General features: G+C 37.2%; 1 protein-coding gene across 1 annotated transcript in view; it reads right to left on the reverse strand.

Annotated features, from left to right (window-relative positions):
• Positions 1-10,771, reverse strand: part of KCNU1 (potassium calcium-activated channel subfamily U member 1) — a 126,972-nt gene extending 116,201 nt beyond the window's left edge. Inside the window, 2 exon segments of the mRNA XM_006765651.1 lie at positions 7,877-7,996; positions 10,577-10,771. Of these exon segments, the coding sequence (XP_006765714.1) occupies positions 7,877-7,996; positions 10,577-10,771 (315 nt within the window).
• Between the last annotated feature and the right edge of the window lie 15,817 nt (positions 10,772-26,588).

Below are 26,588 nucleotides of genomic sequence, written 5' to 3' on the forward strand. Positions count from 1 at the left end.
AAGAGTGAACTATGTAATTAAGATTTTTTTAAATTACAATTACTGTTCTTAGTGAGATTCTAAAATTCTGTCAAATAGTACTGGAGGATTTGGAAGGCAAAAAGAGAATATGAGGGTCACACAAATATGAGGTTAACACAAATGTCATATCTGCAAGAAGCTGCACCCCAATACTGGCTGAGAGATCAACGCAAAGAGATCAGGATTTTCAACATTTAGCATCTTACAAGAAGTGCTCTTGGGAGTGAGATTCAGGCCTGGGAGGAGGGGTCCTGGCTTGGCTGGTAATGACACCTCTAGGGAGATGCTATGAACCTGGTTCTGTCAGTGTTGGGGGAAAAAAATAAAAAAAAAAACAGAAATAATTTTTTGTATAGTTTTCAAGTACTGACTGTTACAGGAGTGAAAAGCCATTGAATAGGTGAGGCTGAAAAATATAGATACAAAACATGGAAGGAGCAGCTCCCTTCCCCTCCTCTAGGCTCCCTGTTCCCTTGTACCTGGTTTCAGCAAAGCCTAACTAGGAGCATAAGGGAGTTCACAAAAAAGACATGTAATTGCTTCAGTTAAGCATAACCAATGGACAAAAGACACTGGGGGGTAGGGGAGGCTGGGGGAATGTCAAGGGGGGAAAAAGGAGTCATATGTAATACTCTTTGTAATACTTTAAGCAATAAAACAAAATTTTTTTTTTAAAAAAAGACATGTAACTGTTAAGTCCTGAGCTCACATCACAAAGCAGAGGATAGAGGGTGGATATCAGATATATAAGAGCTTAGTATCTAGCAGGTAGCCTTAAGTGCTAGAAGACACTGAAGCAGTACTTAGATTTTAGAGAAAAAAAAAAAAAGAATTGCAAGCCAAGAATTCTGCATCCAACCAAATTGTTTTTCACTTGTGAGAACAAGATATAAAAACCATTTTGCAAATAAATATGGGACGTACTCAAGAAAAAAAATAACCACAAAAAAGATAAAAAATAGTGCCTAATGAAAGGTACAAATAACTCATTTTTTTATCCTAACGCAAATATTAAGAAAAAAATCTTAACAGGTGTATAATGCTAAAAAAAAAAAAGTAATCTAGAACTGAATGTCACATCAGTTCAATTTCTGGAAGAAAAGAAGGGTGGTGTGATAAAGATCTCATGCAAGAGGAGGATATGGATATAAAATGTGCAGAGATACAGAGAAATACAGAATGGTAAGTTTATCCTGAATCTCATTTACCTAATACACCTAAGCTATTGTATTAAGAATGGAATTATCCAAGTCAACGATGCAAGAAAATAAAAGTAATAAAAAGTAAACAAATCAGAAATACAAATATGAACTAATGGTCAGTGCTTATCTACACTAATAAAAGAGAAAAATGGTAATTGGCATACGACGCTACCCTTTTCATTGGCTAATTAACTGCCAACTCAGATGGCAGTTAACTGACAACAAAGATGGCGGTTAATTTGCATATGTAGGCACAATGCAGGGAGGTGAAAGGGAAAGCAGGAAGAAGCCCCCTGCCACTGACAGTGATCCGGAAACCCAGCAGGGAGCTAAGAGCTGGGGCCGCCTTTGTCCTGCCCCCCAGCTATGATCGAAAAATCAGGCGCCTTTGCCGCCCTGGCCAGTGATAGCAGGAGTGAGGGGTGGAGCCAGCAATGGGAGCTGGGCACAGTTGAGGCTGGCTGTCCCGGGAGCTAGGGGTCCCTTGCCTGGGCCTAAAGTGGAGCCCACGATTGAGGGGCCGCTGCAGCTGTGGGTCCCCGCTGCCCGGGGCGGACGCCTCAGCCAGAGGCATCCTGCGGGGGCAGGGGAGGAGCCCGCACGATCGCAGCGCCCCCCGCTGCCACTGCGGGTCCCCGCTGCCCGGGCCAGACGCCTCGGCCAGAGGCGCTAGGCCTGGGCAGGGGCAGAGCCTGCAACCGCGGGGAGCTGGGGGTCCCCTCCCCAGGCCTGACACCGCTGCCGGAGGCCTCAGGCCTGGTCAAGGGGCCGATCCGGTGATTGGTGCTCGGAGGCTGATGAGGGTCAACTCCTCTGGCCGAGGCATCAAGCCTGGGCGGGGAGCTGGGGGTCCCCTGCCCAGGCCTGACCCCTGGGCCAGAGGCATCAGGCCTGGGCTGGGGGCAGAACCAGTGATGGGGGACAATGAGGGTCCCCTGCCCAGGGCTGACACCTCTGTCAGAGGCGTCAGGCCTGGACAAGGGGCCAATCCTGCGATTGGAGGGTGATGGGGGTCAATGCCTGAGGGCTCCCAGTATGTGAGAGGGGGCAGGCTGGGCTGAGGGACACTCCCCCCCACCACCACCACCCAGTGCACAAATTTTGTGCACCAGGCCCCTAGTACTAGTATAGCCTGGTTTACATGTATTATCATATAATTTTGCCTACAATATTTTAAAAGATGTTATTCACATTATAACAATAAAATCCAATAAAAAAAAAAAACTAACTTGCCCAAGATTACACAATAGGAAGTGGAGGAGCCAACATTGTGTCCATATATCCCAAAACTTACAACCACCTTGTAATTCTGCCCCCGGAACCTAGACTGGATGAGCTAAGTTGTGTATCCAATAACCATTCTCCCTTTTTTTTTCTTACTAACAGACATCCCATTTGTTTGTTAAGCCACTGATATTAAATATTCAGTTATGCAGCAAATTCAATATCTAAATGTTATAAAGACCAATAAAATTGATCACCATAAGAAGAAGAATTCCCCTGGTAAAACAACAAACAAATGTATTCTTAAGTCAATAAATGGACAAAAATCCAGGTACATGATATTTATGAGACACTTAAAAGAAAATAAGACAGAAAGACTGAAAGATAGCTGGGATAAAGCACCCTAATGAAGTATGAATAAAATGGAAGCAATGTTACATACTAATATTGTATTCTAAAATGTTCCAGCCAAAAACTAACAAACAAAAATAAAACACACACACACACACACACACACACACACACAGAACACAATGTGACAAAAATAGATAGTTCATATTGATAAAAGGCACAATAAGTCAAGAAGATATACTAGGTAATTTTACACAGTAATTGCTGTTATTTAAAATATATAATTCAGAATCTATTAGAATGCAAGCTATTTGATAAAACTGTAAAGGAAAATTTTTGACATCCTCCTTTCAATCAGTCACCAAATAATTAAGGATGTGGAAAACATAAATAACATAATTAGTAGTGCTTATATAGCAAACAGATACTACGCATATTCTTTCAAAAGTCCATTAAGTAGTAATAGAAATTGATCATATAGCAGTCAACAAACAATTTCCCCATAAATTCTATAAACTAGATACCATAAAAGCAGTGATATCCATAAATTTTACCAAAGTAGAAAAGACAGCCACTCTATCCCACAGAAAATAAAGGCAGACCACATTCCTCTCAATAGACCATTAATCAAACAAGAAAAATTTAAATTTAAAACAATGTAAAGATGAATTAGACATTAATAAAAATAAGAACATTACTTGCCAAAGTCTGTGACATATGGCCAAAGAAGTACCTAAGGAAAAAAAATTTGTAAATCAAATTCAACTGAAGAAGCCGAAAGATCAGGCCAGCCCAGACCACCTATACAAAATATACCTGAGAATGTTGCTAAGAATCTACAAGTTTGAAGGAATAAACTCATGAAAGTGGATGGAGATAGAGGTAAGGAAGAAACTAATTTTTTAGTATGTACCCTGTGATACTTTTTGAATATTTTACCATGTGCATACAAAGACAAACAATGGAATCATCCAGAAATAATCAAGTGTGAATACTGTATTTGCTACCAGTGTTTTCTTTATTTCTATGGTTAAGATTTCTAAACTAAAGCATAGTGTCATACTGTTTTCATAACAAAATGAGTTTCTGGTGCTTGATGGTATAATAAATATAAAATGTGAAATAAGAAAGGAAATGGAAAAAATATAGAAGAAGATACATTTCAAGGTGGTAGCAAAGGTTTTTAAATTTAATTTAATTTTTAACATAAACAATGGATTTAAAGTGTGAGAAGATTGATCATTTCTAGTGTGTTTTATATTTTTCTTTTTCTAGAAGTATCATTACATTAAAAAAATGAACAAAACCCAGCAAAATAAATTATTTAATCAATTTTCCAGTATTATTTTTGAAATATTCTTTCTCATTCCCAGATGAATTGTGATGCTGTCTTTTCTCATTTAGTTGTTCTGTATACTGAGAATGACAACTGTTGCTCTAGCCAAGGGCGCATTTACTTAACTACAGAAAGGATTGTACATTCACAGAAAAGATTGCACTTTTCTACAGGAAGGAGTTAAGGCAGAATACCCCCAAAACATAGAAGTCAGAGAATATAGAAAAGCAGAATGCGGACATAAAGTAATGCCTAGAATGAGGCTAAAAATATACACTTCTTAAAGAGATGAGCATAATTTTGGTTCTAAATGATCTAGAGATCAGAGAAACAAATAAACATAGTAAATTACACAATTAACAGCATCCTCCCTCCACCCCCACCCAAAGGAACAGATTGTTTAAGACTAGGACTATATTTAGAACTAAATTAAACAGAAAGTATCCCAAACCGAGGCAAGTGATACTTTGCCATGTTCTAATTTCTAGAAGGAACTTTAAGAAGGTATCCTGTTTTGAAGATAATATTTTTTCCCTTTGATTATTGGAATTGGAATTTTCTACCTCCTCCTTTCTATTTGTTTTTTTTTCCTCCTTCTTTTTCTTTTTATATTTTTTCATCAGCTTCTCCTCCTGTTCCCCTCTCCCCCTTCTTTTCTTTTTCTTCCACTATGTGGTTAGCCATGAATCCTCCTCCAACATATTAAGGACATTAGTCTGTAGAGATTTTTGATTTGCTATCTTTGGAAGTTTTGATGTAGAGACTATGTTTTCATTGTAAAAGAAAAGTGGGTGTTTGCTTTCTTTTATTTTCTACTAGAGGCCCAGTGCACAAAATTTGTGTGAAGGGGGTGGTGTTCCTCAGCCCAGCCTGTACCCTCTCCAATCTGGGACCCCTCGAGGGATGTCCGACTGCCTGTTTAGCCCCAATCCCTCTCACAATCCAGGACTGCTGACTCCTAACCACTCGCCTGCCTGCCAGCCTGATCAATGCCTAACTGCTCCCCTGACAGCCTGATCACCTCCAACTGCCCTCCCTTGCAGGTCTGGTCCCCCCAACTGCCCTACCCTGCAGGCCTGGTCCCTCCCAGCTGCCCTCCCCTGCTGGCCTGATCGCCCACAATTTCTCTCCCCTGCCGGCCATCTTGTGGCAATTATCTTGTGTCCACATGGGGGTGGCCATCTTGTGTGTTGGAGTGATGGTCAATTTGCATATTGTCTCTTTATTATATAGTATTATATAGGATGTCCTGGCACTGTTGAATTATCATTAGAGAAATCCAATCATTGAATATTTTTTTACTAGGCCTTGAAATCATCAAGCTCTCCCATAGGAGGAGGGTGAGGAGGGGTGGTGGTGGTGATGTTAACGTAGGTCTTTGACAACATCTTTATTTCTTCCAAATATTTGATCTAAGTTACTTTCTTTCATGTTCATTTTTGGTAATTTATATTGTCCTAAGGAATCATCCAGTTTTCAAATTTAATTACAAACATAACTTTCAAAGTCCTTTATACCTGTACTTATTTTCTTATTTTAATGTCTTATTTCATATGTATTTTTGTACTTCTCTCTTTTCCTTGTTTAGACTAGCTATTGATTTCTCTATTTTGTTGTGTTTCAAATAATCAGCTGTTTTATAATTCATTATTTTCTGACTCTTTTTATATTTGTTATGCTTTTATTTAGTGTGTTTTATTTCTCTACCTTTTTTAAATTGAAACTTAATTTGTTAATTTTTTATTTATCAAAATGAATTTTTATTGTTATGCACTTAACCCAGAACCACTCTCATCTCATACCTTAGGTGCAAGTGATATGTGGTGCTTTCATTATTTTTATGCTCTAAATATACCAAAATTATTATTTTTATTTATTTCTCTGAGTCAAGAATCATTAAAGAGAGATTTTTTAAAGTTTAGCTGTAAGGTCTTTGTTTTTGGTTCTTAATTTTTCTGGTTTTATTTGGTATTTTCTTATCTATTTATTGTACTTTGTTCAGTTAAAGTTGTCTGTCTATACTTTGTATGTTTTATGTTAGGATTTTTTGTGGCCTAATATATGCTGAATTTTTATAAATAGTCAATAGACACTGGTAAGTTTAATTTCTGTTTTCCTCATGTGGAGTTTGACCATTTCAATCAGCTCTCTCTTATTAATTAAGCTACTATGGTCTTCTTTATGTTGATGATGATTATTATTCTATTTCCTGATATGAGATAATGGAAGTAAAAGTTCCTACTACCTTTGTGTTTTAATATTTCTTCTTTATTTCTTGTATTTCCCATTTATTCATTATCTTTAAGTTATATCTTTGGTGAGTGGTACTCGTGATGTCATATCTTGGTTGAGGTTTGTTACATTTATCATTATAATGGTTATGTGTTGAATGATGTTCTCCCAAAAATATTTGTTGAAGTCCTTTAGAAATAGGGTCTTTGCAAATGTATTCAAGTTAAGCAAAGGTCATAGGATAGACTCATCCAATATCACTGGTGGTCTTATAAAAATAAAAAGGAGAAATTCTTAGATTATATAAGGTCTCTTACCTCAGTGACCTTTCATACATTATGTCCGATATTATCATCTTACCATCAAACATGATTAGAACATTTGAAGAGATCCTAACCAAGAAATCCCTATTATGATCTGAAAGAATTACAAAATCCTTCTCTAATAGATCACACTGACAGGGATTTGAGGATGGGGGGAGACGGGGCGCGGAGAGACCAAAACTTGAGAAAGAAAAGGAGAGACATTTTCCCAGATGATCCTACATTCCTTTCAGATTTTATCAAAGCAATTTTATTTCTGTACTTCCAAATAAGTTTTAAAAGTTAATTATATCTGAATTAGACATTAATTAGAAAAGAGCAATCTTTTTACCAATTATAAAAAAGCAGCAGAAACTCTAGCTTACTTATGTCTACTACTATCAAACCACCATCTGATGGCAGTATACCCTCAAATTACAGATCCCAGTTTTTAATATTTTGGATCAAACTATACTACTGAAATGATGATCAGCACAATATGCATTTATAGAGCCTGGTATTTCAAGACAATGGGATATAAATAGTTCCATGGCATAATCTTTTCTCTCAAGGAGCTCACAGTGTTCTGGGGATAGAGACATATGCACAGATAATTTTAATAACAGTGTTCAATGCATATTATAGAGCCTTAGAGACAAATTCTTAGCCTAATCTGGAGATAAGGTAAGATTTTGCAAGGAGATGGCAAACCGGACTGAGTTGCAATATGTCCAAATTACTAATATTAAAACACAAAGTAAAATGATAAATATTATGGAAGGGCAAAAAATGACTAGTTTGTATAAGGAAGAAATGAGGCTATTGGATTCAAAGGATGAGAAAATAGTTGTACATTTCAGGCCAGATAATCCACTAAATATCAATATTTCTTGAACATTTGCTATATGCCAGGCATCCATAGAAGGACAAAATGTGCACAACCTTTGCCCTAATAAAGCTTTTCTTCTGGCGGACAAGCTGACAATAAATCCAAAATGTAATGCCAAGTAATGATATTCACACCAAAGAAGAGATAAGCAAAACAATGGCTAAAGAGGAGAGACCCAGAGATGCTTTGAGAGGTAGTGATGTTTTAGATAAGGCCATCAGGGAACACTATATGCTTGCTGGAGTCATAAAATTGCATATACCAACTGTAGTCATGCTTGTGGCTAAAGTCTGTTAGCAAACAATGAAAATGTACTTACCAACACTTGCCCCACGATGGTCTGTGCTGAAAGTAACATTTCTATACGATCACGAAATACTCCATGGAGGTAGAGACTTTTTAAATGTTTATTACGGCTGCTCCTTGTCAAGATTAGTTTCTATAAGTGACAAAAAGGAATCGAGTGTGACCTGGATCTTGGAGAAAGTAATCTGTTTATAGATTCCCCATGCTGTGGTATCAGCCAGAAATTACCCCACCTATTCCAAACCAGGGAACCCTGAAGTCACTCATTCAGTATTTCAAGAGATGAACTTTATTGAGTTTGCATTGTACTGATCTTCTGCACAGGTTTTTATCTCTGAATTGCACATCTTCATCATGCTTTTCTCACACACTCCTAGTCCCAACCTTTCAAACTGACATTATTGTAATGATCAGGTTTGGGAGCACCATGTTCTTTCTGCTCTGGGAAAAACACTTACAAATTCATTTTTAGGTGATTACTTAAGTATCTGCTTTTTTGAAAGAAAAAGAAGAAGGAAATTTTAGCAATTTGATGCTACTTTTAGTTCCTTATCTAGTATATCTTGCTAAAAATATAATCCTTTCTCTCATTTGCAAATTGTCTGTATTTATTATAATAGGGTATTTATAATTATCATATGATGTAGACAAAGTATGGTTAAACCCACTGTATATTGGCAAGGAAGTGGAGGTATAGAGAAATTCAATGACTTGCCCACAAGCAGGCCATCAGGGAAGGGTGTGGTCTAAACTAGCCCCTGTGTCTGCTGATGGTTTTGAATTACCACTGAGAAAGAAACAGCATGCTGACCGGACCCTCTGACTTTTAGAAAAGTTCACTTTGGGTAGGGCCAGGGTTTTGAAATGACTTAATTGTTCTACTCATATTTTCTGAGTGGTAGAAGAGAAGTCTCAGTAAATGACTACTGGATAGAGTTCATATCTCGATCAATGATTTGCCCCCTAATACTTATGAGTCATCATGAGCATTCCTGAGATTTTTGATAATTGATTTAAAAAATATTCAATATAACATGAGTATAGAACACTCATCTTAATTTCATTATAAAATTGGAGGTGCCTTCTGTGGGAAAACAAATTGCCCTAAGATATAATAAAATCATACTTACTAATATAGTAAAACCTTTTAAAATGCACATTTGAGGAGAAAAATTATGACTCTCCAAATAATTTTAAAAGAACTTTTGTCAGTACCAATATTTGTGGCATGTTTTACAATAGGCCAACTTTCCCAAAAGCTTAGAGTAAAAATACCGCACTCTTCAATTTATATTAACATAACAAATTATTGAGAAGTCACTCAACTTTTATCAAAGTCCTCAAGATTTAAGAGCAGTATTCTGGTTCCTTGGACTTCATTTCTTACCTTTTTGTAACATTTACTTTCTATTTTAAATAAAAGATACCTCTGTACCAAAGGGTAGACAAGAATTACATCCAAAGAAAGAAGCAACAAATACAGCAAATATTTACAGACAAATGAGTTCTCACATTTTTGTAACCACATGTAAATGAATATAATGAGGAAGAAGATATATTTCCTAGAGCAGAAGGAGTCTAAGAAGATTAAATAATTCTGCCAATTGAATTGTGCATTGAAAATAGGAAAGAAGGCTGATCCACCATACCCATTCATGTACTCTGTCAGTATTGTTAAGAAGTCAGTACCCCAGAACTATTTCCCCAATTTTTATGTTACTGCCTAAAGTCTTTAATCTAGAAATAATTAGTAATAGAATGAACTTATTTAACAACAGAATCTATGAACTTCAATATTGGGTACTTCTCCAATGCAGAAACCTGAATTCTATAATATGAGATTGCCAATGACTTTAAGTACCAAGTTATAAATTCTGTTATTTTGTGTCAATGTTTAGCATTAAGAGAAATGTTTTAAGCAACCTTTCAATATTAATTATATTGCACAGATGAAATGTGTTCTGTTAGGGAAATTACTATAATCAGAGAAACAAAGTGTTTGTTTCAAAACAAGCCACACATGGCATAGTAAAACTCTTTGCTTTGGACCATTGGTAAAAGAATAGCCATTATGTAGCATATAAGCAATGTCTTATATGGGTAATACATCATTATTCCCATCATCATCAATTTAACAGGTGTCATTCAATAGCACCTATTCTTGCAAAACTTGTTCAGCATGAAAAGGTCTCTGCATTTGAGGCTGGATGTCATGTGCGTGTATATATGGATGTCCATGTGTAGTTCTGTGAAAATGAGTGTGTTTGTGGAATACAAAAGGCAGTGTACATATGTGAATGCTGGATGAATGATGGATCTATGAAAGTGAGATTGACTTTGGTTTTCCTTTTTCCTCCCTCATAGGACATAGCACAATTATCATTTTTAAATTCATAACAGAGGAATAAACAATGTTTGTGGGTATATTTTTTCTGTCAGAAAAGCAATCTCTGTTTCAAGAGCTAACATGCATCACCAGCCATATAGCCATACAACACATTTCTTCTCTAAGTGGTGAGATAGGAGGCTGGCTCTATACCTGAGACCCTTGGAATAGCGGCCAGGGGATCAGCCCTTTTCTAAGGCACCAGTTCAGAGCTGGCTCTCTTAGCCTGTGAAAATTCAGTGAAGCTTAAATTATTTCCTAAACACAAACACATGTCAAACCTGTCTCTGCTCTTCATACAGTGGGATCCCAAATAAGGAAACTGACCAAGAGAATTCCTGTTCCTTTGATGTTTTTCCATTTCCTTATGCCCTTCCAGAGTAGCCGGGAAAGGAATAAGATGAGGAGTCCACTTATGAAGGTCACTAAGGAAGAAAGAATAAACGCAGCCTGGATCTCGGTTGTACAGGACAATTTTCCCATTTCTTCCCCATTATTATTTCGTTGCTTGGTTGGAAACATAGGGAAACTGAATGTCAGAATTCTATGATGTCATGATCACATGGTAATGATTCCAGGAATTAGAATTCAGTGTATTAGAGTCTTAACACTGGGTGCCATGCAATGAGTGGTTCTAAGGACATGGGTTGGCTAACCACTGAGATCCTGACTCGTAGGATGCTAATGAATGAACAGAGGGAGAAAGCTGGGGTCGACAACGTGGGTCTTCAGATGATGTGAATTCTAGATCTGATTTTATTATTCACTTTCTCAATGACCTTGAGGAAGTTACATGTTTTGTCGCTATGGTCAATGGGCTGTCTATTTGGTTTGTGCAGTCAAGCAATTTCAGGATAACTTTTTTTTGCATGAAATGACATCCAACCATCTGTGTGTCAGTGAGTTGGTTCTTCATCTTAACAAATGCCACATTCTCAGTAATCTTGGAAGGACAGATGATAGGACAGCTTAGGATTTTAGCTTATCTTTTCAATAAGAAAGGCATGGTGTAGAGTACAGGTATTGTAGTGGGCAATTTTACCAGTGTGAACATTGGTCAATTGCTATTTGAACCCAGGGCTCTGTTCCTTTTATCTCTTCTTCTTGGGAACTTCCACTTTCTTGTTTTTATCCCTGTCAACAAAACCTTTGGTCCAGCAGAGGCAAAGTTCAGGATGAGAGCAACTTCTTGTTTTCTCTGATGTTTTAAGGGTGTAAGAAATATCATGCCTTTCATTGCACATGAGTGGCCGGCAGAATGTCAGAGTGGAAGGTCCCCCCAGTTGTTGTGAAGACGACCTGACATGAGGTGATGAGACCTAGAAGAAATGTTATTGTCCTTTGCCATCCACCATGACTCCATTCTGTGGAGAAGAATATTTCTAGAGGAGAAATACATTTCCTAGAACTGCTGCCACAGTTATTTTGTCATGGGGGATGTAGATGACTAGGGAAAAACTGCTGTTTGTGACTTGGTAGCAATTCAGTGTTCAGAACATGGGAGATAGATGACTTAGAAGCAACTTTACCCTTCACTATACTCTCCTTGTACTCAAGAGTTTAAAGACACCACAATAATATATACTCTTTGGGGTGCCTACTATAAGCAGAATCTTTGTCGTGTGTGTGTGTGTGTGTGTGTGTGTGTGTGTGTGTGTGTGTGTGTGTGTTTTGAGTAACGACTATGTGCCAGGCACTGGAGGCACAATGGTCAACAAAACAAACACAGTTCATCCCTTGATGGGCAATACAATTAACCCAGGGAGACATTTACAGTTAGAAATTGGGGGAAGTGTTTTTTGGGGAAATGTAGTGGAAGGAGGAACCTGACCTACGTGAAGAGTCCAGAGGCTGTGTCATGTCTGAAGATGAGGTCTGAGGCATGAGAAGGAACCAGGGGCAGGACCCTTGGTGGGCTGGAGAAGCTGGGGACATACTGTTAGACAGAGGGACTACCATAGGCAAAGGTGGAAAAGAGATGGCACTCTGAAGAGGGTGGTTGATGGAAAGCAGTGATCCAGGAGAAGGCTGGCTGTGTATCAAGGGAACCAGATCATGCAAGGCATTGTGTTTCAGTTTGGATTTTTAAAGAAGGGAGTTAAATGATTGAATACCACTCAGAGGATACCCTGGTCCAGAGTGAGAGGAGGCTAATCCAGTGAGTGTGCTGGTGGGTGGGGCAAGCAGGTGGCCAGGATGGAAGCTCTCTGCACATCTGTACATGGAGATGAGCGTGAGGATGTGTCACCACTGACCCTACATTCCTGGCCGGTACTTCTGGGTGGTGGTTGTGGCCTTTCACTGCTACCCTTTTAAAACTAGATCTAAGAAATAAACAACACTATGCTATTGAAAATTTCTTTTTTTTCAGATGAATGTTTTAATATAGCCATGGTTTGGTTAGAAAAATAGCTTTACTTTAGACACATCTCCATAACTTACATCTGGGCACTCAAATATTCTGGGAAATTATACTTTATAATGAGATTGAACATATGTTTCATTTTTAAAATTTACTTTCTTCAGGAAATGTGCCATACCTGAAGAAGGAAAGCACTTCAATCTTTAAGTGTATATAGCAGCACTCATGAATGTGTGTGTATATGTTTGTGTATGTTTAATGCTTCTGAAAGTAATAAATCATATTGTAAAGTTCTCTTTTAAGGGCCTATATCCATCTGTCACAAGTAATGCTATAACCCTACCTTCTTCTGTTTCTATTACCAGACCTTTAATTCTTACTCCCAAGGAACATCCACCCATCAGGCAAACACTGGTGAGGGCATATAAGGCCCCAGTTCATGCAGCTAGTCAGTGACACACCAGGTCTAAGGTCAAGGATGAAGATGGTTTTACCTCCACGGAGCACTCACATCATAGTGAAAGCACATCACAGTAAGTGGTTTCTGGGGTAAACATCTTCTTATTGACTTGATGTATCTATCACTTTGGGAATGTTACTTAAAGTGCATTGCCTGAGCTGCTCCAGGGGTTTACATGAAGCTATTTTAGTCACCAAGTCTTTTATGTTTCACCTTCTTAGTGTTTCATTTTTGGTTTTAACTCCTCAAGTTTCATGAAATAGGATAGATAGTTTATTAACCACTTTTAGAGAAAGCTTACTTTTGAAAGAAGATCATTTAATCCATATTCTGTTTAGATCCATAATCTATAGAAATAGAAAAGGCACTGTACTTTTTTCTTCTGTTTATTCTAAATGGGTAAACCATAGCAAGCCACTGTGGTGGGCCCTTTAATCCAATAGACTGTCTGTACTATTTTGGTGATTTTATTTTTAGAAACTATCATTTCTTGAGAGGCTGATATTATAAACTATGTAATCATATTTAAAATCCATACGGAAATCTTGAGTTTTGTTTTTATCTTTTTTTTTCTTCAAATGTGTTCGTTTACTTCTGAAGTATATAAGCCTTTGGCTGAGCTTCATATGCTCCCCAATCTTCATTTTCTCATCAGTAAAGTGAGGAGGCTGGACTGGTATTTGAGATTCTGACTGGCTTACACACACCAAGAATCTTTGATTATTTAATCCCAGATTATGTCTCTAACATATTATAATTATTTTTTAATATTCCAGTGTCTGATCTCATTCCCCAGATGAATTCTTTTGGAAAAAAAGAATGAGGAAGCATCAATTCTGAGTTTTTTTTAAGGGGTGTCCCATTTGATAAATTAACTTGGATTTCTTCTCAGGTCTCATGGAACTGCTTTCTTCAGAGGAATCTGTTGAATTTGGCCACAGTCTCTGATTCCATCTCAGAATCCAGGCCCTCTTTACTCTGTGATCTGATTAGAAACGTACTAACTGGTGTGCTAGAGAGATTACTCCTTCCCCTTTCTCTCTCCAGTCTCCCATTACTTTTTCTCACTGATTTGCTTTCTTTGGTAATTCAGTTATGGATCATTTTGGCTATTTGCAAAGTGCATATGTGTGGCCATATGTATATCAAATACATGAGGGTTTTACTTGGTGAATTGCTAAATGCAATGTGGAGAATTGCATCAACCTCTTTAATTTTCTAATTCATAATTCATAATTAGTCTACTAAATATTTGGAGGGTTGTCTTAAAAAATCACGGTACAGATATAACAAAAAAAGTTAAGAGGTGAACCTCCTCCATTTGGCCAGTAGATGGAAGTATTTCATAGGTAATTAACAAGCAGTAGGGTTTTGTTTGGTTTTGGTTCTGGGTTTTGTTTTGTTTTTAAGAAGATGGAAAAGTAGACAGGAGAAATGAAAAACAGAAACCAAGCAATGAAGACCGGGACATCCAATTCTATAAAATCCAGGGCTTCCAAACTCAGTCTCACTAAAAACCCATTTTCTGTTCAGGTCCTGTTTATTCTCTGTGACTGCCCCTTTTGAAAATATAGATGAATAAATTAAACTCTTGATAACTGGAGTTTTTTGGTTGTTGTTGTTTCTCTATGGATCCTTGAGTGTCCTAAAAATCTTGTGATGAGAAATGAATAATGCAATCAATCTCTTCGGCAATCAGGCCAGCTGAACATCAAGTTGGTGATTTCATTGGCAAAATGTGGTGTGTTGCTGCTCCAACCTGCCATTCTGGCCATGGTTCCAATGCAGTAGTCATCATGCCATCCTTTGCCCATCCTCCCTACTGCTCCTGTTTGGAATTATTTCTGATCTACAGTCGAATCACCAAGCGTTGTCTCAGCAGCTGGTTGCATTATTCCTCTGGGTGCTGTGTGAGTATATGTTTCCCAAATCCCAATTTCAACGAACTGTGTGTGTTTGAGTCTCTGGGTGTCATATCCAGCTAGAAGATTCCGTTGAAAAACTGAGTTGTCACTAACAGCGTAAGAAATGAAAGCCATCATCTCTGTATCAGCTTCTCCTAGATTGGTACCTTCACCCAAACATGCCTCTCCAAACACCCCTGTCTCCTTGCAAGCTTTAGGGATGAAAAGACTAGGTCTATCTTTGGTTTGGAAATAATCCAGCAGGTTTTATTTATCTCAAGAGAAAAACTATGACTCTATAGATACAAAATAACTTCCTAAAAATCAAATTTATTTTAATCTACATATTTTAAAGAAAATCCAAACAAATGACATAGAGTATAAGCATGAGGCAAATAAAATGCTCGGAAATGGCTTAATGGCTTCTAAGGTAGAGCATTGCTTCCTCACCCAGCTCTAATTGTTTTTCCCATCAAAGGGCAATGTCGCCCTTTTTATAAAATTTCTGACATTCTTCATCAGTGTTGTGATTATAATTGCATTTCTCTAAAAACTGCCTCTATAAGCAATGCCCTTAATAGAGAGTTTGAATGCAATTGTTGCATTAGTACCTTCATTTTCTTTTTTTCAGGATATCCTTGAAGTCAGAACCTTTTGGAATATAATATGCAAAAACTATGTAGATTAGCATTGAGGTAGAAGAATTATTGAGCATTACGTCTATTTATCCCTGAGCCCTACATCTTTTAAAACACAAGGAAACCCAGACCAAGGCAGAGGAATATACTTTTAAGTTTGTGAATGCAGAACTACCTCAACCCATCCAAATCCATACCATTTGAGAGGAAAAAAAAAGGTCATCTATGATGGTGAGTAGTCATGAAAGATTAATGGTGAGCTTATTTAGAAAAATATTTGGAACTCCTGAGCATTTTAAAATATATTTTTACCTCACTTCTAACAAGCCTTAAACTGATGGTAGGAAGAAAAACATACCACTGAAGAGGATAAAATTCTTTCTAGCCAGTAGAGATAATGAGAGGAGACAGTATAACATTGTGGTGGCAAAATTTTATTTGTTCATTGAGAAGACAAAACTCCATGGGATGGCCATCACTGAGCTAGTAACCCCCTTCCTTTCCTCATTTACACTGTTTGTAATCAGTAAAGACAAGGGTCAGGTTACCCCTAGTAAGTGTCATTGCAGTTACTCACCATAGCAAAGATTGCTCTTTGAAAACCTTGCCACAAGAGAGCAACATTGACTAACTTTTGCCCTGAAAACTTTTTTTTTTTTAAGGGAAAAAGATTATTTTTGCCCTGAGTACATTCCAAAGTACATCCCAAATAAAACCTTCAAAAAAAAACACAAAAACATATGTTTGCAGGTCCTGCTCAGAATAGAGGGAAAAAATGGAATCCTGGGTAACTGATATACATTGGCTCTCCTTTTGTCTACCAATGCCTTGGCTCACCTCAGTGAAGTTAAAAGGACAGATGTTGGGGGCTGTGCACATGAATCTCATTCGTTTGTGAGAAGTTAGTCAGGGAACCTTTCCTCTCTGGATTTTCACATGTCAGAGAACTGTGACATGTTTGCAAAGTTAATCCTTGCCCTGATCATTAGTAAACTTAATGAAAGAACCAAAAGGATTAACCATTTTAGTGCATCTCCACTCAAAATGTCTTCTTCAGCATGGGGACTTGTAGCTGCAAAGACCCCTTAAAGCAGCGGTTCTTAACCTGTGGGTCGCGACCATTGGAAAACACATATAGCATATCAGATATTTACATTACGATTCATAACAGTAGCAAAATTACAGTTATGAAGTAGCAACAAAAATAATTTTATGGTTGGGGGTCACCACAACATGAGGAACTGTATTAAAGGGTAGCGGCGTTATGAAGGTTGAGAACCTCTGCCTTAAAGAGTAATCTCAATCACAGACAATCAAGATCCATCCCATAAATCAATAAATAGGCAAGAGAATCTTTAAAATGTCCCCATTCAATGTGCCAATGAAAAACAAAGCACGGAAAGCTAGGAGAAATTTAATAGTTTCCTCCAGAAAGATAGTGATGCTGTAAGGAAGATGGTTTAGGACTCTCTTCCATGGCTTTCTGCATCCTCCCAACAGGAAATAAGCTTCTGGGACCCCTTTTGATTTCTAGACTCTTCTTTCTAAACCTGTTCCACACATTTGTCATTCTCCCTCATCCTACCTGTCCTATATGCTTCTCACTTCTGGAGTGAGGCAACAGTTGGTAGCAGAGATGTTTAGAGTCTAGTACTCCTGCCTGGCCAACACCCACATAATCAGATCATTAACCTTTCTATTGGGTGTGGGGTTGGGGATCAAACAGCTCTACTTCCTTGTTTGCTGAGGGTTCCTAGCTTAACTAACATGCATTTCTATCAAATGGGCACTTTGTCACTTGCACTCTAATAGAAATCACCTCTGCTAGAATAATTGACAGTACACAATAGCTGGATTTCTCAGTTTTGACACAGCCTGGCTGAATTAAGTAGATGGGATGAAATCCACCCAACATACCACTCACGTTGTTTACAAACTCATTACTTACAGGGGAGTCATGACCTCTGTAGATGGTAGCTCCTCCCCTGGAGAGTCAAGTGGTCCTTTGTTACCAGGAGAATGTGTCCTGGGCCTTCAAGTGATAGCTTTGAGTCTTGGCCTTACTACTTATAAGATCTGAAAACAACAACAAAAACTCCTGAGAGATAAAACACCTATGCTATTTGCCTCATAGATTGCATGAATGTCCAGTTAGGTACTATGAGGAAAACATTCTGTAAATTTAAAGTATTAAGCCCTCAGTGGGATAGTACTTGGACACTCAATAATAACGGCTGTCATTTATTGAGCATAGAGTTCCATATTAAACACTTTATGCAAATTGTCTCACTAAATCATCACGACTGTGCATGAGAGATATACATTTCCCTACTTTAGAGATTAAAAGTTTGAGATCTAGAGAAATTCAGCAATTTGTCCAAGGTCTCTTAGTTAAAAAGGGTGATTTTAATTCAAAGCCCCATCTGCAGTGTAGTCAACTCCAGAATCAGTGTTCTCACTGATGGGGTTCAGGACATGTTACCCCAAAGTGTGGCATGTTGGCATATTAAATATTTTAAGCAATTTTTTTAAATGGCAGAAATAAAAAATGTCACTTTGACCTTCCTCCTTCCCCTCCTTGTTTTCCTCTGAAATAGGTCATAAAACTCCCAGGTGAAAGGCACCCATCCTATGCTGGGTGGAAAGAAGCATTTTTATCACCTGAGACAGAGAATTTAGGGCCAAGAAGGTTGTATATGTATTTTTTAAAAGTGCTAAACTAACTTTTATTTTTCTAGTTAGTCCTTTACCATTAACTACCCCTACTCTGAACCCCCTTGTCTTGTCAATTCTTCACAAATGTACTTTTTTTTTTCTCTGAAAGGTATAAAAGCTTCCTTCTGTGGTCCTTCTTCAGGTTTTCATTCTCTTGTGAAGGCTTCCCTGTACATGTAAAAATTCAGTGAAACTTATATGCTTTTTTTGTGTTCATCTGTCCTTGTCAGTTTAATTTTCAGACCCAGCCAGGTACACGAAGAGTTTTGAGGAAAACGTTTTCGTTCTCTACATGACCATTAACCAGCATTGCTTTAGGGACTGGTCTGCTCTTGGGCAGTAAAATCTTCAGCATCTGAGGCTGTCTTCCCTGCAGAGAGGTCAAGCCTCCTTCCTCCTTTCAGGCCACAGGGTTCATTACCAAGGGGCACTAGATGCTAACGAAGGATCTTTAATGGCCTTATATTACTATCAGGATTGCCTCCCCAGCTCTGATTTGGAAATCCCATATCTAAGGGCAGCTCTTCAGTCTAAGGAAGAAAGAAAGGATTGGGGAAGGAGAAAAGAGAAGGCAGAGCACACTGAAAGGATGAGGCCAATCACCACACCTAATTAGTACTATTTTGCAGCCTGCACAGAGGAGAGCTCTCCTGAAAAGTCAGACTAGGAAGTTGTGATGCTTTGAAGGCACTGTGGTCTCCTGGGAGACAGGAGAGAAAGGACTCTGGGCGGTGGGCCCAGGCCATCTGGAAGTACTACAAATTGAAGTCTCAATTTTTGAAGATTGTTCAGAACAGGAAAATAGCCCCAAAGCTCCCAAGTGCATTGGGAAAGGGGGACAACCTACTGATACTTGGTGCCTGTAGATGGAACTTGATTAATCCATCCAGGTGCAAGTTCCCTGGTTAGCATAGGGCTGGCAGTAGGGGTTAACTTCTTGTATGTTGATCTTATTTTGATAAATAATTGAGAAAAAAATCAGTCAGCTGAGATCTAAAAGATCTTCTTTAGACTCCTCTACAGCATCTTGCAGAATGTCTTCACATTTTAATTGATGAATTTAGTGGAGAAGATGGTTGTGCAGAGAAGGCAAACACACAAAAAGCAGTGAAAACCTATAAAGAGGAATTTAGTACTTAATTATAACCTAATGGGGGTGTCCCTAAGGAGGGACAAGTGGTCAAAATATTTTTAAAGAGGAGATAGTAATAAAGACTAGGTAGAATTTAGAGGATAAGGACTCAAAAAAATAATTACAGATGAGAATATGTCATGGAATGAAAGAATGGATGTATATGCAAAGGGGAGAGAAAGCAGAAATATTATCTTTGGGATCCAGCTATTTTACAACATCTCCTTTATAACGGTTGGATGGATGGTAGACTTGATGATTCCCATTTTACTCAAAGATGTGAGTTAACTTGTCTAAGATCATAGACCTAATCAGTGGTAGAAGCTCTAACCCTTTAATCCCAAAGTATGTGTTCTTTCCTTTAAACCACATCTCTCTTCTTAATTTCAGAGTTTGGTTCTATAAAGGAGAGATGAGATTTACAGATAAATGTCAATAAAACATAAAGATAGGTACAGAGAGAGAGAAGAAGAAGAAAAAGAAGAAGAAAAAATTAAAACCAGAAGAAAATACAGTTGCTATTTAAATGATCTGGCAAAGGAAAAAATGTTCTAAGCATAATGAGAAAGAAAAAAAATAACAAAAAAAGTATTTCTTTGGTAATATGTAAATTAATTTTTCATAGTTCATAAACATCATAAAATTAAAACTAAGCAATATATTAGTATAATTAATTTCCCCCAATTTGATACCTGTTATTAATAATTTATAACATTTACAAGAAACATATTACTGGAAAAAATAAAAGGAACATTAATATTCAGTGATTAAGTATTTGAAAACAATCTAAAAATTCCAATAGAAGGACGTTTTCCTTTCATAAGGGTAGTCAGACATGTTGCCTCAAATACTGCTGTTGAAAATGTAAATGTCACAAAAGCATCAAAACATTCATTTCCTCTGATTCAATTAACTTATGGTATCTTTTCTTAGAAAGCAATCAGAACTTAAAAAAAAAACACTTTAAAAAGATAATTTATTTTTTTAATGAAAAAAATAATGGAAAGAATTAAATGGAAAAGGTAAAAGAATAAAGACATTCATGGTAGAGTATTATCCTGCCACTCACAGTATGGAAAATTAATATAAAATAACATTTTAAGAGACCACAATATTAAATGTATACTATTATCCTAATAATATTTCATAATATGCTTGGGACAATATGCCTGAATGAAATATAGTACAGGAATACCTGTTATCTTTTAGTGGTGAGATTATAGGATTTTTCAATTATATAATTTTTCTGGCCTCTGTGGATCACAGGATTTATATCCTCTGTATTTGATTGTTACCTTAATAGCACTGGGAAAACTTTGAAGTGTTTTGAGCCTAGACTTGACAACACATTTGTTTCAAAATCTCTGTAATGGGGAGAAGAGATTGGTTGGGGAACCCTAATAGAAAATGATTGTCAAAGTCCACGTGGGAATATGGCAGTGTGGTATTGGATAACGCTGGTAGGAACAGAGAAGAGTGGGTGAATGTGAAAGATCTTTAGGAGGTAAAACTGAGAGGATGTGGTCATGATTGTCCATGGGAACAGTGATAAAGCACACTAGTATTTATCATGTAAATCTCATTGAAATTTATTTACTAGACTCAAAAAATTAACAGCCAGTATTATTATAATACTAGAGGCCCGGTGCATAAAATTCATGCATGGGGGAGGGGGGTACTCCTTCAGCCCTGCTTGTACCCTCTCATAATCCGGAATGCTTGCCTGCCAGCCTTCCTGATTGCCCCAAACCACTCTGCCTGCCTGATCACCCCTAACTGCCTCTGCCTCGGCCCCACCACCACAGCTTCATTGGGAAGGACGTCTGGAATGATGTCCGGAAGGTCGTTTGGCTATCCGGTCTAATTAGCATATTACATTTTTATTATTATAGATTTAAAAAAATCTTTAAAATCTCCCCTTAACCAAAGTAAATTTATACCAGAAAAATATTCAAGAGTAAGTCCAAGTCAAAATAAACGACTTGTTCAAAGTCCTGAACACATATATAACAAGGAACAGGTTTTATCTCTATGTCACCATTTAGAACTCCGGCTTTCCGGCTCATTGGACCATATGTTAAATCCTCTCCTAGTCCTCAGCAAGACAAAGTTAAACTATGTTTTGACATATTTGTCTAATAGTTCTGTGAACTGGTATTTGCTGAGGAAAAAGGGAAGAACATGACTATTTCAATGTTCTTTATTTTCTGCAAAGAGAGTATATAGTGGCATTTGCAAATGGTGTATATAGTGGAATTTGATTCCTGCATTATACATTTACAATGCAATTTTCCTCTTTCCATAGCATTCACTTTGGGATAATGTAGGAAATCAAAGATTTAATTGCATAAAATAGGGGTGTCCTAAGAACATGCATTTTAGTCTTTCCTCTCTTTGTCCCACTAAAAAGCTGAGCCTGCTATGGTTGCAGAGCTTTTGTCAGACAAACAGGTAAGTACTGAGCAACTGTTTAAAATTGTGCTGTGGATGGGGTTAGCAACAGCGAAGTATCTACCTAAGCTAATTGGAATGGAGATAAGATAGGCATAGGATAATTTTTTAAAAATAGACTGCAGATAATGTGTCTTACTGAAAATAAAAAAGCCATAAGAAAAAGCAATAGAGTAGATTCTTGGCATTTATGGATAACACTTAAAATCTCAATTATTTGGGACCATGTAATAGTAATTTTGCAGGGCTTATAAATTTGAACTTAATGTTCCAGAATGGGCTATGATGGTCTCCTAGTGAGCCAAGTCAGTTGGCTCCCCAATATCTAAGTCTTGGCTCTGCTCTCTATTTATCTATTCACTATTGCTCATGATTAAATTAAAGACAAAAAACATTTCTATTTTTGAAAAATGATCTTGAAAAAAACAACAACTAAGTTTGGAAAGAAAGTTAAATGGCTACATCAGAAAATAATTTTAACGACTCAAATGGTGAGTTCAACTCTAAACTATGAGGTACTCTACAGAGAAACAAGAGTAAGCAATCTATGAAACTATTCAGCAATTGCCTGCACCAGAATTTATTTTAATAGCTACATAAAAAACTTTAGTACTCAATTTATAGAATCATTAATTGTCTAAGGGGGTCACTTAAAATTTTAAGTTATACTTTATAGCATTTTATGGAGGAAGTGACATGTAATGGTATTTTCAAATTTGAGTATTTGAGAAGGCCTAAGGACATTTCCCTCAGGAATGCATATTTAACATGGTACAGAAAAGAACAAAATAATTTAGAGAAGATGCAGAGTCGTTAAAAAAAAAAAAGAATTCCCCTTACCCAGTCAGGTATGGACCTGGAGATAAGGTAGCTAGCTAGAGTCCTAACTGGTTGAATAAGGGTAAAGCTAATGAAAAAAGAGTGATGTGGTGATGTAGGTGGGAAGCTGGGAACCCCTAAAAGTGCATGATGTGAGTAAGCAAATTCCAGAAACTATGAATGAGGAGTCGAGGTACTAGAATTCTGGCCCTGGTCTGTTCCTCTTTAATTCTGTGACTTTGGGGAAATCATTTATCCTCTCCCATCCGTCATTTCTTTTTGAACCTTAATTTCTTCCTTCATAAAATTATTGCAGGGGCCTTGGTGATGCCTGACTATGGTTCAGCGATTTGTGGCTTGTAAGTAGTCATACTATACAGTTTCCCATCTTTTTATTCTCCTTCTATTGTGCATTAGATATTAAATATTTTTCACGTCACTAAAATTAAAGCATTGTTTCAATGACTATGCAATACTTATTATGTTACCTTAATTATTTAGCTATTTCCTAGGTATTTAGGTTTTCAATATTTTTATTACAAAAATGTTGTCTTTAATATAAAAATAAGTATCTTTGTAAATATTTGTCCTCATCTCTACTGACTTCCTTGGATTGAGTCCTGAAAGTGAAATCACTATGTCAAAAAACATGAGCATTTTTAAGTGTTTGATATTTATTGTCAGATTTCTCCTTGGAAAGCTCATAACGTTTTTATTCCCACAGAAGCTCCTGGGTCTCTTCTCTTCCACTCATATGGTCGTGTTGAGCTTTTTTAAAATATTAGTTCAGTTGGTAATTTAATATATTTTATCATTTTAAATTTTATTTCCCTTACATTTTCAAATAAAATGTTGGTATATGTGCATTTCTAAGTCACAGTTCTTTGTTTAGGGCAGAAACAATAGACCAACACATTTAATTAAATTTTAAATATACATGGAAACCTTCATAAGAGAATAAAGACCTAAAGAAGCAACCTGAGCAGGAAGCTTTTATACTTTTTAGACAAAAACACAACAACAACAACACACAATATATTTATGGAGGAATGACAAGACAAGGGGTTTGTGCTAAGGGTGGTAAATGGTGACCAAGTAACTAGGAAGATAGAGTTAGTTTAACAAAGGTTTGTTTGCAGGTTCCTCTTGTGCCATCTCTGGGTTGATAAGAGTCTGTCAGCAGTAAAAGGAGAATTTATATCCTGTCTTTAGGCAGAAAAAGAAGAGCTTTTTCTGAATTTACTACTTCTTAATTACCTTCAGCTCAAAAAATTTTTATGTCAAAGAGGCATATTTTGGGGTAACATTTACTGGTTTCCTTCATTCACTAGTTAACTACCTGTTGATGTCCTTTGACATTTTTTCCTTCTCATTAGAAAAGCCATTCTTTCTTTGTTTCAGTGTTAAGCATATCATATTAGGGAAAATATTAACATTTTGGAACATCTATTTGTAACCCACAGGTATCCTAGATTCCTACCAGACATTACAAATTTTCTGTAATTCCACAAATAATATTCAGAGCCTTATTGATTAAGCACTTCTGCCCCCCTCCCCACTATATTACTCTTTAGGATTTGGTTAGGGAAGGGGCGGAACTCACATAAAGATTCGATTTCTCATATAAATGAGATGATATGGTTCTTGTCTTTCTTTGACTGGCTTATTTCACTTAGCATAATAATTTCCACTCCATCCATGCTGTTGCAAAGGATAAGATTGCCTTCTTTTTTATGGCTGAGTAGTATTCCATTGTAAATATGCACCACTGACAACTGTCAGTGGGAAGCAGGAGAGGAGACTGGATGGAAGAAGGTGAAGAGATTAGCCAAAACACACATATACATAACACATAAACACCGACAACAGTGTGGGAAAGGGGGGTGGGAGCTAAGTGGAGGTGGACAAAGGGAGTGTTGTTTTTTTTTTTTTTTCTTGTGGTGATGGGTGCATGATGAAATGTGCAGATTATATTTTACTGAGTTGCACACTGGAAACCTGTATAGTTTTGTGAACCAATGTTACCCCAATATACAAAATTTTAAAAAATTAGTTTTAAAGATTAGATATGCTTACCTTTCCATGATGGCTGCTCCTTATGTCTCAGGATGGGTGGCAGGTAGGTTCCTCTCTGTTTTGTTTTGTTTTTTAACTGGCTCTTGAAAGGGTTTTTCTACACCTGAATGGTCGAGTTCCTCCACTCAGACAGCACAGGTGATCCAAGGGAAGAGGTGGTGCTGTGGCAGGCAATGGCCAGGCCAGCTTTTCACCTTTCTTAGAACCAGTCTTCCCACTGATCTCAACGTTCTGGTACATTTTTCCAAACATAGTCCTTAATATTCTCCTTTCTGTCCAGTCCATTGGTCAGATCTGAGGACACATTTGAAGGAGTTCAAGGTTCATGTTCTCTCTTTCAGACCAGCTCGTAGCGCCTTCCAAGTAAAAATGGTTTGAGCATCCCTACCCTCTCCTGAGCATTCCATGGCAGTTGGACAGCTTGTCAGCAGGTAGGAGTTGGTCCTTCCTGAGAAGTGGAGGGCTCCCGGGGCTGGTATGACCTGTGTCATGAGGACTCACAGTATTTGTCTAACTCCTACCCAAATACTGCTACATGATGTTTTCCAATATATAGAAGTCCATATTTGTATAATCAAATTTAAATTGTGCACCTGAATTCTATATAATTTTATTAACCAATGGCAATCCAATAAATTCAATAAAAAAGAAAAAATTGATATTTTCTCTTATGATTTATTCTACTGTCATTCTGCATTGAAAGTGCCAAATAATCTGAAGTCTCATGTTTATCTGGAAAACACTTCCTATGAAAAGCTTAAAAGTGGAAAAGTAATAATTTTCCCTATTACAAAGTTTATAAATTCTTAGTAATTAAAATAGATTGGTGTTGGCAAAACAATCAAACATATGCATCTAAGAGTAGATAACCATAAAATAGACCTTATGTAAGCATGCAATATATAATAGAGAAAACACTGTATGTTAGGAGGAAGACTATTATTCCATGAATAATATCTGGAAACTTGGCTATTATAGGTAAAATATCAAAGCATAACTTCATAGAATTATGAAATACATGTAGAGTTATTTTAACATAATTTCAGACAGGCAATTTTTCTTAAAATGTCAGGTACTGAGTATACAACTGTGAAATAGGCAAGGACTCTGACTTATTCAGGCAAGAGGAACATACACTAAATGACTGAAAAATAAATTAATAAAAAGTTTTATAATATGCATGCTATGAAGGAAATTAACATGATGATGAGTTAGAAAAGAAATTGGGAGGACGTAGAATGCCTACAGATGGGTGATCATAGAAAGCTCCTCTAAAAAGCTCCTCTAATTGATGTAACTCTGTTTACATCAATTAATCTGAGCAGAGGCTGCATGAATTGCCACCTCAGTAAATGATTGAGAAAGAGTAATATCTTGATGGCCTATTAGAGGAGATTGGATATTTCAGGAAAAAGTGGTGTGGAAGGGGCAATAGGAACAAGGAGAACACTCATACTACCTCATGGCCCTCCACTGTTGGGAAATGGCACAGGGAAATAAGGGCCTTCAACTGAGAAAACTTGGGAGAAATGGAGAGAGCCTTAGAGAGAGCCAGCTTTCAGAAAAGACAATGTCATGAGTTAGAGGAGGATATACTCTTTCCAAGGTACACAGTGGAGGCTTTGCAAATGCAGAAGTCTGTGAGGAATGTACTGGACTATGAGGCATCCCAAATAGGAAGAGGGTAAGAGTGTAGGTAACAGTAAAGAGATAAGAAGGGAAGCAGGGCATTGTGGAATCACCTCTGATGATCTCCTAGAGCAGTGGTCGGCAAACTCATTA

Source organism: Myotis davidii, unplaced genomic scaffold (assembly GCF_000327345.1).
Source record: "Myotis davidii unplaced genomic scaffold, ASM32734v1 scaffold93, whole genome shotgun sequence".
Lineage (NCBI taxonomy): Eukaryota > Metazoa > Chordata > Mammalia > Chiroptera > Vespertilionidae > Myotis > Myotis davidii.